At 38.7% G+C, this 15,528-nt stretch overlaps 1 protein-coding gene across 1 annotated transcript in view; it reads left to right on the forward strand.

Moving 5' to 3' along the window:
- mpped1 (metallophosphoesterase domain containing 1) overlaps nucleotides 1-15,528 on the forward strand; it is a 78,723-nt gene that overhangs the window by 40,940 nt on the left and 22,255 nt on the right. Inside the window, exon 5 of the mRNA XM_023350297.1 lies at nucleotides 14,958-15,073. Coding sequence (XP_023206065.1) covers nucleotides 14,958-15,073 — 116 coding nt within the window. The remainder of the gene's footprint in view (nucleotides 1-14,957; nucleotides 15,074-15,528) is intronic.

The following is a 15,528-nucleotide window of genomic DNA, read 5'->3' on the forward strand; positions in this document are numbered from 1 at the left end:
CTATTACTTCAGGCAACTTACTGGTTATATCAGTGGTAGAGCACGCACTGTCAGCTTCAACAGAAGAGCCATCTTGACTACATGCATCCTCAGAATTATGAGAGTATTGTTTGGAAACTTTAGCATTCCTAACTATATCTGGCTTGAAATTTTTCAACGTATATTGACTGTGTTTTCTGTTCTTGTGAGAATGACATGTTCCATATAAATTTGTTGCAAAATTACAGTCCCCAAACATACAACTGACTGTTTCATGATTTTTCAAATGCCTGTTAATGTGTGAAAAATAGACCTTCACTGTAGGAAGATTACTACATGGGCACAAATTACAACTGTAATTCTTGTAGCTCCTGAGTGTTTTGTTTTTGATGGACTCTACTTAAATTAATATGCAAAGCATTCCATGTCTTAAAAGTACATGGACAGTCTGTGTGGGCATGGGTAACGTCGCATATGCCGGTGTTGAAGTCTAAAATGTTTTAGCAGGTCATATCTACGAGACAGAGAGAGACTACACTCCTTACATTTCCACATCCCCATGCAAATAAAGACAAATAAAACAGACTGGCCAAATACAAGTTTAGCTGAACCCTAGCTTCATAAGCGCTCCAACACTACATTCAGTCACTTTAGATCTGGAAAAACTTACTGTTAGCCACTGAAATCTAGAACTTGATAGCCAATGACCCCCTTCACCAGTACTTAAGCAGGTGGATAACAGACAGGTGATGTTCTGATAGAGATCAAATAAATTGTCAGCCATTAAAATATGCAATTCATACTGAGCTGAGTTGTATCTTTTAGTACAAGTCCCTTGAATGCCTCATGAATATAACCACTGGACACATGCAAGCGCGTATGTGCAGAACAGTGGTGAATTGAACATGGTAGAAAGCAATAGTAACATAGGTCAAAATGAGCACATTCAAAACAAAAAACCTCAACATTTCAAAATTAAACCAATGAACTTCAATATTGCTTCTGAGCTACAATTATTTGGGAAATAAAGAAAGCAAATAAGAGTACAATAAAAAAAAAAAAACAAGACATCTTTAGAGCAGAGGAATATGCATTTTAAAAAAAGAAAGCTCAAGTCTCTTCATGGAGTAGTAGGAATAATGGATAATCCACTGAGAGCTTTAGCCTGCAAAAATATACTAGAAATCCATAGCTAACAGGTATATTTAGGCACATTTAACACATTGCTGTATTTAGGCACATTGCTGTGAAAGCAAAGGTTTCTGCAGGTTTCACCGATTGAAATATAAGAATTTTTATTACCCTAATAAATTAAGAATCTGTATCATGATAGAAAGGTACCAAAGTGTGTGTATCCAACGTCCACTCTACATTTACCTCCATAGTAACATTACTGAAATAAAATTAAAATAGGCTGGCGTTAGACCCCTGTGTTTAAAATCCACTAAACCTCCAGGGAGCTTTAGTCACCTCAGGAGGAGCAAAACTGTGACATTTCTGGGGTCCATTTGTGTCTCTGGCAGCAGCTTTGTGACCCTTACACTGCATATGGCTCTCTGCAGACTTTTTTCGCACAGAATGCACCTAACATGGTGAGGCAATAAATGTAAACATACCAATGATATCACAAAAATCTATCTGCCTTAACCTAACCGACTTAATCTACAAAACTTGAAATAATGTGACACGAGTATGAAACAAGTAGAAAATGGTGCAAATGGTAGAGAAACGCTAGAGAATTCCCAGCTAATCATCACTTCATGTGATGTTAGCACATGCTAGTCACTGACTTGAGTATATCAATTACATAGACATGTGACAAAACATAGCAAAATATTATTTTTCTAAAGTCTGATGATTTTAATTTACCTGTTTTTATTTGGCCTTGGGCGGATGAAAATAGATTAAATCTTACCTTTTTCAAATTAAGTAGATGCTAGTGATGGGCTATCTGGAGCCAGGCTTTGAGGCTTGTACCGAGTAATAAGGGGGCGTGTCCGATGAAGCCCAGCTTAGAGGCTTGTGTCGTCTTGTTGAAAACCACGTGACTGGCAACAAACGAGGCCTCGCATTTCATGGCTCACGTGACTGCTTCATTTTGCGTGTCGGTTTTCAAAATAAAGGATCGCATCAGAGGAGTATTTGTCTTCAGCAGTGGCCGAAATAAAAGGAACCTTTTATAGTTCATGTGCATTAATGATTTTGATGATGGCACTCATCAAAATGTAATGTTTGTTATTGATTTTCTCAATTGTTGATTATGGTATATTTTATGACATTATATTTGTGTGTTTTTTATTATGTAAAGCACTTTGAAACAGCAAATATTGCTGAAATGTGCTGCACAAATAAATTTGATTGAAAAGGAGCCATATGCACAATGCCGTCAGGAAAATGTAGTCTTCTCATAATGCCGCTGGATTTTAAACGATTATCTCGCGTGATTTCCCATAATCTCGCGCGTGATCTCTTGTGATCTCACTCGTTATCTTCAGCACAATATCAGTCTGACTATAATGAATCACGTTATCTCAACATGATTTAATTTTATAAACGTTAAGTTGTTAAATGTCTTGTTTATCCAACATGATTTTATCACGATTTCGTTTCAAACGTAAATCATTGTGTTAGAGGGACATGATATTCTTTTGTTAATGTAATAAGCCCCAAAGTTCATTTTTTTTCGGCGGCAGATCAATCTGACTAAATTGAATCACGTCATCTCAACTTGAATACATTTTATTCGAGTTGAGAGAAAAAAAAACCCCGATTGTCTCGCGTGAACTCGCGTGATATCCCGTGATCTCACTCTTCCTCTTCAGCACAGGATCAGTCTGACTATAATGAATCATGTTATCTCAACATGATTCAATTTCATAAACGTGAAGTTGTTGAATATCTTGTTTATCCAACATTATTGTATCGCGCTTTTGTTTGAAACATGAAATTATTTAGTTAAAAGTACCTGATATTCTTTTGTTAATCTAATAACCCCCTAAGTTCATTTTTTAGTGTACGTGTTGGAATTATTGCCCAAATATTAAAGTTTAGTTATACTAAAATGCAGTTTTTCACAGGGTTTTGGGATTTTTTATTTTGCCTACATGTTTTCTTTGGAAGGAAAGGATTTAGTTCTCCAGCCTGTCATCATAATCCACATACTGTATATGTCACATGTACAAGACAACAGTCAGTGAGAATTGCAGGCCTCCCCAACCCTCGCCCTAAACTAGGGTTGGGCAAAGTACCAAACCTAACCCATAACCCAAGAACAGCACCTGTTTAGTGAGAAATGCTAAAACACACACACGCACCCCCGCGCCCACCCCACATGCACACACACGCTACAGCCTCCACCTGCTACTGAGTGAAGTTTACACAGTTCTGAAAGCATGTGCTCAGATCCAGCTCCTCCTAATCCCCTGCACAGCCAGCAGACGTTCTGTTCGTCTGCAGAGACTCATCGTCCATTCCTCATCATGTCTGTCTGTCCATCTGTGTCTTTACGTTCTTCTCTTCTGATTTGCCTTCTGTCCATTGTTTTACTTCCACAGAGCCCTCAAAAAGATTTTAAACTTAAATTGTTGTTCTTATTTATTTATTTATTTATTTTACGTTTAATACTTTGACGGCTGATTAGCTCATCACTTAGATTTTTTCATGTTGTAAGTCCCTCCTGTGTAGTGCTGCTTCCGTTGGGAGCTCATTATCGCTGGGCATGAAGTTGACTGTCAGGGTCTCAGCTGATTTGTCGCATCCCGGTCCCTCCTGCCATCGAGCGCTGCTGATGGAGGGCGTTGTTGAGTGGTGCGTGTGTGTCTGTTGGTGGTGAGTGGGCTGGAGCTGCTTGAGTCGGGGGTGAGGGACTGTTCAGAACTCTCCACTCTGGGGACCATCACAAAGCATTTTGCTCTGGCTGTGCATGTTGCTGTCTTGTTCCACCACAGTGACTTGCATCAGCAGCAGGGGATGGCAACTAATGTCGTACATGTTGAGATTGTTTCCTTCAGGTATTCATCATGTGTCTGGTGTTATTCTCAGTAATCTGCCCCAGTTTAGTTTATTTCTTGACTGTAATAAGAATAAAAACTGTATTCTGGTAGTAGAGCTCATAAGATGCAAGGAATGGCTGATGACGGTGAAAGTGGGCACTTTTTATAATTCTGACAGATGCGTATGTTACTGCAGGGAGGCCAGCACCTTTAGATGTAAGCAGACATTGTCTTGAAAAGCAAATTCAGGGAAAAATCAGTGGTGTCTGACCTAAAGAAATGAACTCTTATTGCACATGTCAGCATATTTATCTGCTTTGCCTACGCCACTGCTGTGATGAAAGAAAGTATATTCTCATGTAGTATTGACCTGAGATTTTTCTATACCTTTAAATCCCTAGATGAGTTTTGAACTCTTGCAGCTCCTTCAGTGTCTGCTGCATCCTAAGTGCACAAAGCAGTGTTATCACAGATCCTTCCTCCCAGCAGCTGTTAGACTAAACCATTCTGTCCACACAAATTGGAACATGTGTTGACACTCCTGCTGTTATTTGAACATCCTCACTAATATCTGTCTTAATCTCTTCTAAATAGTCTGCTGCTGTTTTCTGTGCACATATATACACATCTTGCACATTTTTTATATTGCCCAACTCTGTTGCACATTACTTTTGATCTGAGTATGCTATTTTTAATAACAGTTCAGGATTATTTTTCCAATGTTGTAAATTTTGTCCTTATTGTACAGTCTCTTCTGTTTCTGTTATATATCATCTTTTTCTTCCAGTTACCTTTAACTTGCTGCTGGTACTCTGTGGTACACCTGAATTTCCATGGGAAAGTAAACGGTATTTCTGTTTTATAATTTGTAGTTTTCTGCTGAAGGTTAGGTTTGCAGTCAGCGGTAGAAAGAATATGACATCCTGCTTTAAAAAATATTACCAGTCATAAAAACTTGCAGTTACATTAGTCATCAACTCTTTACCCAAAAATAAAGTTGACTGTTGAGTGGTCTGCACCCAACAGTTAATCCTTTTAAGAAGCCAGCTTTTTTTCTGGAGGTTTGTTGAAGCCAGACACAGGTGGGATAAGGATTTAGTTTCCAAGACAAAACAGCCCACCTTCAGATCTGTCAGGTTAGATATACAGTCCTCACAAGTTTGTGAGCCAGTGGAAAATATTGCACATACAATTTATTAAAATAAACATATTTTTAGAATTTATTAATATTAAAAAGGTGTTTTTATTTGTCAGAGCAACCAGGAAGAGGAATATAACTTCAAAAACACAAAATCCACAGTGACGTTGCAGTTAACATCACTGAACATTAACAAAAAAAAAAATCAATAAATTAAGAATGTAATGAGTGAACTGATCCACAATTTTGAAAAATAACTGGATATATATTGTGTGGCCTACTGGCATTCATTCATCAGTAGCTTAACATGAAGAAGAGCTGAGAGACACGGGGAATACATGCAGCAAAATCAGAACATGGAATCATTTATACAGCTTTATAACAATTACTGTTTGATCTAGTTTATTTAACAGAAAGTGGATGCTCTACCATGAAAATCAAAGAAAATCATTCATTTTGAATACAGGAAATTCTGATAATTTAACATCTTAAGAAGATCAGCAGATTGCAGAGCTAACCATCTTATTTAAAAGCCAATTTGTCATCATTTTTGGGTTGACATCAAAGTGAGAGCATGCAACACTGACCTTGTAACAAAGATGACATTTGTAGCAAAGCAAAAGAAAAGACAAGCCTTAGGTCTGTAATTATCACTACTGATGGAAAATAGAAGAAATGCAAACAAACAGCTCATTACATGATCAAGCAACACTTAGAAATATATTATGGAATAGATTTTCTCTCATAACCTTTCTTGTGACCCTGTTAATTATTGGTAACAAAATGTTTGATGGTTCTGTGATCATGCCTTGCCTGTTCACCTTGACGTAGTGTTTACCTCCTCAGGCCAGACCCTCTCTCATTACAGACACACATCACCTGCTATGATCAAATCCATTCAAGATGATCCAGCTGGGAGTTGGAAAATATCCCTAAAAAAGATGATATGGTCAAAATACTCACCTGCCTAATAATTATGCACAGTGTAATAGGCACTTTGTGATTTTTATCTGTGAAGGGTGCTATATAAATATTACTGTATGTTGTATTTTTTACAGATGGTGGTAAGTTAAAAAGCAGAGCTTCATACAGTCTTATGTTTCTGTCATTATCTCCTCTTTCCACCCACACAAAGGGATTTGCAGAGCTTGTTTAGGCTAATTTCACAGTAGTCAATGTATTGCTCCTGGACAATGTGTATAAAGACAAACTGTACATGTGTGTCTTAGCGTTAACGTAGCCTGTGGTGATGCATGGTATGTGTGCGTGCAAGTTTTTGACTTAATCTACCCACTCAGCACAGTAGGGTGCCAAGTTGGAAAAACTCTATGAGGGAACATGTTGTTTAATATGATGAAAAGACACAACTATAGCCATTAATGATTTATATGCACTCATTCTGGAGCAGAAAAATGAACTTTAATCCCTAGACTTGAACAGAGTTTTTTTTACTGAATCAAAAGGAAACATATTCTGGAGTTCCATAAGCCCATCTGGTTGAGACAAAGCACAAAAAGAACAAGTGGTTTGGATGCTAGAAAGGCAAGAGGACAAAGTGAGAGAAAAAGTAAGACATCAGATTGGTTAATAAACAAAACTATAATGCAGAAAATGAAGATGGACAGATGGGAGGAATGAGATGAGGAGGGAAGGAGGATCACTGCTTGAAGACAAAGTGTGGCCGACTATGGTAACAAGCAGGATTAGAGCTGTGACAGAAACAACAGCCTGCAGCACTCTTCTCTGTTAGAATGACTGTGGAGTGTTGAACCGTCCCCACCTTAGTCAATCCATTTATGACTCATTACTTTAGTTTCACACTTGTCGCTGTTTTGGCACCATGGAATATGTATTCATTATTCTTGTAATGCCAGTGAAACTATAGTGTCAGTTATAGTCCAATGTGAATATTGAATAATGAGTTTCAGTTCTTGGTGGATATTTAATGAAGAAAAAGAGAAAAGTAGCAAAAGTCTAAAATGATTTTATTTCAAAACTCCAAATGAGCAGAATTAGTTTGGCTTTGGGGTCAAAAATGTGGAAGATTTAGCACTAAGGATAGTTCATAATAATCAGGACTAATTGTTAATGTAAGTTAAACAACTTAAGCAAACAAAATCCTAGACATCTGTCAGTGTGAAAATGACTAAAATGCCTTTTTCTGAGGCGCTGGGACCAGCAAGGGATGGGAAATGTAGCAAAAATATAATATCACAGTTTTTCTAATGTGATTGATGATTTTATCACAATCCTGCTACATAAAAGGCCAGAGAGCAGTTCTTAAAAGATTTTAATCAGTTTAAACAGTTTGGTGAAACCACACTGCCTCAGTCTCTTTCTGTCAAAACTGTCATCTTTAACAAACTTAGCACACACAGCTTTTTCTGAACGAAGTCGTGTTGGTTGTTAGTAGGATGTGTGTACTATAACTCTCTGCAGGTCCTCACAAGTAAATTCACAGACACATGAAACTGAGTTCAGTCTTTGTCTCAACAGTTTCTGTGAGGCAACATACTAGTGTTTGTGTCATAATGTGTGTTTGATGGTGAATCCAAACACGGAACGGCAGAGACGTTGAGGAAATAAAAAAAATGTTTAATGATAAAATGATGGACAAACTTACAAAAATCACATTGAGCCAGAGCAAAACAAAAACCAGAAAGCCATTGAACTCAAATATATATATATATAAAAAATCGAATATCTGATTATTAAATCTTACAGGACAATCTGTAAAAATATAGACAGATGAGTATTTTCATCTGACTCTCACTCAGACTGGTTATGCAATTGATGCTTAATTTTTTATTCTGTTTGTGTTTATTTCTTGAAATGAGATTTTCTGAATTTTCAAAGAACTAATCTTTTTATTGTAAAATAATATCTTGATTTATGTATTCTGTATTTTGCTTTGCAAACAGTCATTCTACAGATTTCACTAAAATAAGTCAGAAGAATCCAGTGGATCACTTAAAATTTTCAGGGTAGGTGAATAGAGGAGGTTCCAACGGATCATTCTAGTTACCTGCTTGGGTTTCAGTAACACACAAAATAGAAACCGGAGTGTTCCTTGAACCATCTGGAGGTTGTTCCAATCAAAAAAAATTTAAATAAAATGACAGGAAAAGTTTGTCCAGCTGGAGAGGCAAGCATACAGAAACTCCTCTGCTGAAACAAATCTTCCCTCTGCTGGAAGGAGGACGTGTTTTATCCCCCATCCATTCCTCCAGTGAGTGCTGCCACTGCCAGCTGCCTCCTACAAAAATCCTTACATCCATCACACCAGCCTCCTTTCACTGAAATTATCCATCCATCTGGATGAATCCAGACTGTAGTAGTGGAAAATCAGTTTGTTTGCTGAAATGCTAAAATATTACAGCATAAGGCTCACATCTACTATCTGCAAATAAACAAACACCTGGTAGGTCCCAGTCTCCCCAATGCTTCCTGTTTTCAATAAGAGAGCATCGGCTGTCAGGGAAGGTGTGTTAGGGTGGGGGATAAGAAGCAGCAGTGGGGGGAGGCAGACAAAGAATAGGAAGCAACCCAGGGAAGAATGAAAAGAAAAGAGATTAAACTCCGCCAAACAAAGAAGTGAGACAGGGAAAACTGGAATACCATCGGACACGGGGAGGGAGGAATGAGATGCTGGATTAGAGACACATGAATAGTTGAGTCCCTTGTTGTTCTGCCTTCCTACTTCTCTGAAAATCACATTCTCCATTTTTCCTTTTTTCCCTTTTGTTCGCCAGTCAAATCTGATGTCGAGGGAGCCAAAAGTGAAGCTAGTCATCCTACAGAAGATGGATTTATGTCACACAGTCTAACTTCACATGATGCTGGCCCACAGGGAGTCTGGTCTAACTGTTTGCTCTGTGGTTCATACTGAAACGTAGATTTTGACATGGATGTGTTTAATAGTTCCACTGATGGGACGTCTCACACAGAAGTCACCCCCCCCCCCGCCCCACGCCCGCACACACACACACAAAAGACAAAAACTGAATGCTATGCATTTTGTTTCAATTTTGGAAATAAAACAAAGGCACAGAAATTTGCTTGGAGGATTTAAATTTGCATATTTATTCTTGTAATCCAAAATGAACCAGTTTATATATATTTGTAAATTTTTTGTGCCACTCTAACATTTTTCTGGCCTAAAACATTTATCACTGCATAATATTCTTACTGGTACTTCACTCGCAGAGACAGAACTCAATTGCTCTAACTCTAACCTAACGCTGTAAAGAAGATCTAAGTGTAATACATATCTGAGGTGCATTAAGGAATCTCAGTCCATCTGGTGGTGAGGGACAGCAGGCGGCTACAGGAGGCATGATGGGCTTGACAAGTTTCCTTTTATATTTGTTTAATTCATAAAATTACTTTAGATTCTGAAACATTTGACCTTTTGGAAAATGCTTTTTTATCTCCAAAACAATGAGTTAAAGTAAAGCATCATTTGGAAGAAGCTGGATGAACTAATGAACGGGAAATAAATGGAGGTGAACGATTACCTCTGCTAATCTGAACTTTAATCTTGAAGAATATCAGAAAGCGTTTTCTGTCAGCCTTTGGCAATGCAGGTATGAGATGAGCTTTAGGACAAACAATCTTACTGCATCAAACCAAACCTCACATTTGTTTTTAAGGATCAATTTTATACTGGACCTTTAAAAGAAACTCCTGCTAGCTGGTAGCTAGTATGGTTTACTGTCAGCAGCCAAAGTGTTAGTGGCCAGTTTGTCTGCTACATATGGTCTCAGGACATTTACATGGGCCAGATGTAAGAAGGCCTTACATCTGGCCCATGATGCTAAGACTAATTCCTGGAGTTATATTGTTTCTGCTTGTTCATGTTAGATGGTCTTATAGCAGAGACCACACAGTTTCATGTTTTCTTGTTTTAATAACATGTCTATTGTCTCAAAGAAAGCTGAACTTTCTCACTCATCTGTGGGAAGTGCAGAGGGAAGGTCATCTTCAGGTAGCCAGCAGATATTGTCACAACCAGAGGCTCTCGGGAAAACACCAGGCTTTCCTGCCCTCACTTTATTTCAAGCATTTCCCTTGTGATGTTATTCTAATGAGCAGAACTCGTATCTGCACAGTTATACCCCTACATACCCTTACAACTCCAGGTTTGGCACCTGGAGTTGTAAAGAAAACACTACAGGGACAAATGTATGAGAAGATACGTCTTGCTGTGTGTGCACCATGCTAACCATGGAGGAAAGCAGACTTGATTGCGTGTGTGGGTGTGTGTGTGTGTGTGGGTGTGGGTGTATTCATGTGCAGACTGTTTTACTCCTCTACTACCCCTTCCAGGCTATTGGGGTCATTAAACTGTGAGTAGTTAATTAAATCTAGCAGAGGTGATTATGGCTGAGTGTTTCCAGTGTGTCAGTACATGGAACAATTAACATGGATCTGTGTTACACTTCAGCTGTACTAAATATGTCCATTTTTCCCTCTATTCCAACCACCACATTTTATTGCCTGCTTATTGGTACAACATGTATCAGTACTGTAGTTCATAAGTAAGCAACATAAATTGGACATCGATTTAGGATAGTTGGTTTATGTCAGTTACTTTTGTCAACCATAACTAGAGTTTAATATTTCATAAATACAGTTCTACATGATGACAGTTAAGGATTTAAAAAGATGCTCAGAATTGTGCTTTTATTTATTTTTTCTATGACTGATTAGATTGGTCCTTCCTTTCAAATATTGCAAATTGTAAAATCCAAGTCTTCCTGCTTTGAAGCATTACATTAGGAAACTTGAATGAGTTAAATTTGAATTCAGTTTAATTTCAGCTTCTTTCCTTTCATAAAATAATCTAAGTTAATGGTGAAAAAAGTCCTGATTATTCCAGGAGTCAATGCTTTTTGATGTGTTTCAAAAAGCATACTGAACTATACTGAACTGAATTTCAATATCAATATCAATAACAGGTATTGCACATATTATAGATTGCTCTATAATAATGAATATAGATAAATGCTGTGTGCTTATTTAGAAAGGTGTGGATCATATCTACAGCAAAGATAAGTTCTTAAAAATAGCCAGCATGCATTTCTTGGAAAAGGCACAACTAAAGTATGATCTCAGAAGCTCAGCTTATCTCCTATGCCTGGAAAGTCTTTTCTCTTCCCATCTGGACTGTTATGCTTAAAAAGTGTGGCCCTCCATTGGCCACGGCCGTGCTAGCAGGTCGTTTCCTTTCTAAGGAGGTGAGTCAGGGAAGTAAATGAAGAGGGAGTGAGAGCTGGGGTAATACGTCACAGGCGTAATAGCATGAGAGAATGAAGACGAGAGAGAAAGAATGAGGGAGAGGAGATGATGGCCTTGCAGCCCTCAGCAGAGGTATTCAATGATTCATGGACTTAGTGCATTGATATCAGTGGACCTGCGATAGTGAGACACACAAACACAGTTAGGTTCAAATATGAAAGCTAAAAGTCCTGCTGTAATCTGTTTGTGTTTAAATAGCGTGAGCTAAAGAGAAAGTGTTATGTTTGGCTTCTTGTCTTGTTGTTTTGAAAGGCAAAGCCTGTTTGTGAAGACGTGAGGTAAAAGCAAAGGTTTGAGCTGCGTCTCTGTCCCAGCGGGCAGCCTAAGGAGAGGCTTGGGGATTGTGTCCTCCAGCATAAACATCTGTTTTCTCCTTTTTGTGAAGCCCATAGCAGCTTGGTATATTACCATAATCCTTGGCATGCTCCACACTTCTCCCCCTCTGAGTTAACACACATCCCCGCACCAGTGTAATCCCTTACCTGATAAAAACATTATAATGCTTGAGCATGGTTATTATCCATGAATTACATTCAGTTGTTTTCTGCTTTTCACATCAAACATGGAAGTACGGCTGATTTCCTGTCAAAGATAATCTGGCCGCATGCGCTTACACTTTGTGGGAACTACATTTCATGAACACTATGGCAAATATTAATCAACCATTCAACTGCAAAAAAAACAAAACAACTCTTCTGATGTTCACAAGAGAATCACATCATGACTGACTATGCAAAACTGAAGTATGGTGCAGATATTTAAACTGAATAGTTTTATTGGTAGCTGACAAATTGCTGCCAAAACTGTCAGTGTTTTATTCCTTAGATATCTCCGTCCCACAGGAGGCCAGAAATACTGGAATTTCCTTTTAGAACATCATCATGAAGAAGAAAAATCTTAACACCACTGAGCCAAAATGGCCACTAGCTTTTCTTCGTTAGACACCTGTTATCTACCTCCATCCATACACTCTTCCATCCCTATTATGGATATAAGATTGTGATGGAATCTCCTAGCCAATGGATGGATTGTATGTCTTCTATCACTTGATACAAGACAGAGCAGGATGGTGGGACAACTAGTCCCATCTACTATTACACACACAGCTCTGGTCTTTCAGCTCTGATGCTGATTTTTACACTACATGCATGTAGCCAATTAAAGTCCTGCCATAAGAATGTCTGGCATATGAAGGTGAACAGGAAATGGGTTTAATAAACCATGAGTGTAAAGCGTATTTATTTCTGCACTGTGAATGTGTTACCAGACGACTTCCAGGAAAACACTTTGGTCCCATTTGTCATGTGGTGTGTTGAGATACAAGTCTAGTAACTTGTTCTTTTCCGAGACTTCAGACCCAACCCTCCAACAGTTCCAAACATGCCACACTTGTTCACTCTATTTTTAATTTAACATGTTTACTGAGATGGAACTCTGATTTGTTTTTCTTTTCTGGGAGTTAATTTGAGAATTAAACAATTTGACCACTGTATGATCTTGCTGTGATGTCCTTTTCTCAAAATGGTAAAAATCACCTGTGAAAAATCTCTGTGAAAAAAAAGAATTTATTTGGAATTGCTTTGAAGTACTAACAGGCAGTTGCAGATGTTTCTTGATGTTGTCATTAAGTTAACTCAGATTCAGCTGCTCCAAACAAGCTTTGCTTTTATTGAAGTTATTGAGTCCATTTTGTTCATTGTGGTTTAAATGATTTTTGTAAATATATTTTGTTTTAGTTCTGTTAATCAAATAATACTTTTTAAATTTTATGGGCAAGATTGATTATTATTTAATTCTAAAAAAAATGGTTTCAATTGGCATTCTTACCTTTTTTTTTGGCTGTGTGCACATTTGCTAACCCCGTCCTGTAGCCAACACTCGTCTGTCTTCTCACATTTCTGAGTCCGTCCATGGGGGAAGCATTTTATCACGGTTCATTCATTCTTTGTTCAGATGAATTACTTTATGTAACTCATGCCTTTTTCTTCTTCTGCTGTCACTTCATTTCTTCCTTTGCTCTGGAACTAAGGAGCATCAGTTACACTGTTGAGTTCATTCCAGTTTAATTTAGATGTCCATGTTAAGATGGACATAAATGTTGCATTTCTGTAGCCTATTAATATGCTGAGCCCAGTCTAAATGCTTTAATATTTGCTGTGTAAATTACTGAAAGTGTGTTCTCGGGCTGCTTCAGATCATTTGACAAAATTCTTTATTCCTGGACCCTTACAAAGAGATAAAAATGTAATTAAGAGCTGCAGCAGAACCATTATGATCCTTTGCCTGGACATGGACCTTACCTAGTCCTCTGCACCTGTGACCTCCACATTACCACATTACCATCCACAACTGCTCTAAATGGAGAGAAATACTATTTTACTGGCTCGACTTGCTTTCTTCCCTACGTTTCTTGAACTCCCCATGTACCCAGACAAACACCCCCCCCCCCCCCCCCCCCCCCCACACACACACACACACACACACGCCGGATATTATTCTAAAAAATCCTCATCTGATGTTCCATTAGACACAGATGCCGCTGCAGCAGCTCTGGCGATAAAGTTGGCGTTTCAAGTGACTGAGCTCAGCAATTTATTAAAAGCTGGTTGAACGCCGGCAGTGACAGACGCTGTCGCCTGCCGTTGTACACATACGTGCGCTGTGTGTTGTGGCTGAAGATGGATCGGAGTACAGATTGTAAGTGACATGTTAATTTCTTCTCCGTCACTCACGGCCGAGGCATGAGCTCCTGCAGTAAAGGAACTGCACGCTGAGCCATCAAGGATTTCTTCCTCCTCTGTTCTTTCCTCACTTATCCCTTTTTCTCTCCTCTTCTTCCTGTCATGGTCCATTCCATCACTGTTCAGGATCAAAGAAATGTTTCATTTATCTTTTTGCCACATGGCTGCAAACTACTTAATGTTCTAAAACATGCTCTTCATATGGCCACATGCATATTTTTAAAGTCAAGGTCAGACCACATGCCTGGACACTGAGAGGACACGTCCCTCATGTCAGAACTGTCCTCTAAGATGCTGGTCAGTGTTACTAGTCAGCCTTGATAAAATCTGAAAATCACTAAGTGACTGAGGGGAGGTCAGCTCACAGACAGACACACAGAGGCCTTTGAGGGCTTTACAGCAGCTGTCTCCCATTTCTCTAAATCACTTCTTTCATGTAAACTGTTTTTTCTGAACCCTTTCCTCTTTATTGTATTTCAGTTTAAGGTCTTAAAACTGTACATTAAATTCTGTTCAGATCCTGATTTTCATGTTGTGTTTGTGCTTCAGACGGATGTATGATAGTTGGAGATATTTCATGTGTTGGAGTCAAATAACAAGTGTGTCGATATGTTAGTTTTGGATTTGTGATGTTTTTGTGTTTGCTCTGAACCATAAATACATGTTTTAATGATGATATTATGGCTCATAAATGTCAACATCCAGCAGCCTTTGACTGAGATCAGTTTGTACAGTCTCTATATGAAACTGAATTATTTCCACTCACGGGGTGTATGCATGTGTGGACGTGTGTATATGTGTGTGCAGGCAACCATGGTACTATGGCTGGGGCTTCAACTTGCCGCGGGGTCAGGCTCTTCTCGACAAATGGAACCAGATTCCAGACAACACAGACATCCTGGTGACGCATTGCCCCCCACTGGGTGAGATATGCATTACAGTGTGCCCCTTTCCCCCCCTCCCTCAAGGGACACACGCATACACATGCACACCCCCTCAACCTACGCTCAATTCACAACACAGCTCTAACCTTAACCTCTAATCCCCCTGAATACTGGGGGTTCAATGTAATTTTTTAATTTTCTACTTACACTGTGAAGAATGACATATTTCATAGTTCTATGTCCAGATTATATTTTCAGCAAGTCAAGGTGTAATTACTTTTCATTGTGGCTGCATAGAAACTCTATTTAGGATGTGTTTTCTCAGGCAAAGATGTGCTGATGAGTCACTTTTCAGTTAGCAAATAAAAGTTTGGGTTCAGCTTGCTCTGACACACACACACACACACACACACACCCACACACACACCCGCCAGTGCGCACACACCCTACTGGAGTAGCCTTATTTACAAGCATGTTGGGAACCTCGGAGCTCA

The sequence above is a fragment of the Xiphophorus maculatus genome, chromosome 17 (assembly GCF_002775205.1).
Source record: "Xiphophorus maculatus strain JP 163 A chromosome 17, X_maculatus-5.0-male, whole genome shotgun sequence".
Taxonomy (NCBI): domain Eukaryota; kingdom Metazoa; phylum Chordata; class Actinopteri; order Cyprinodontiformes; family Poeciliidae; genus Xiphophorus; species Xiphophorus maculatus.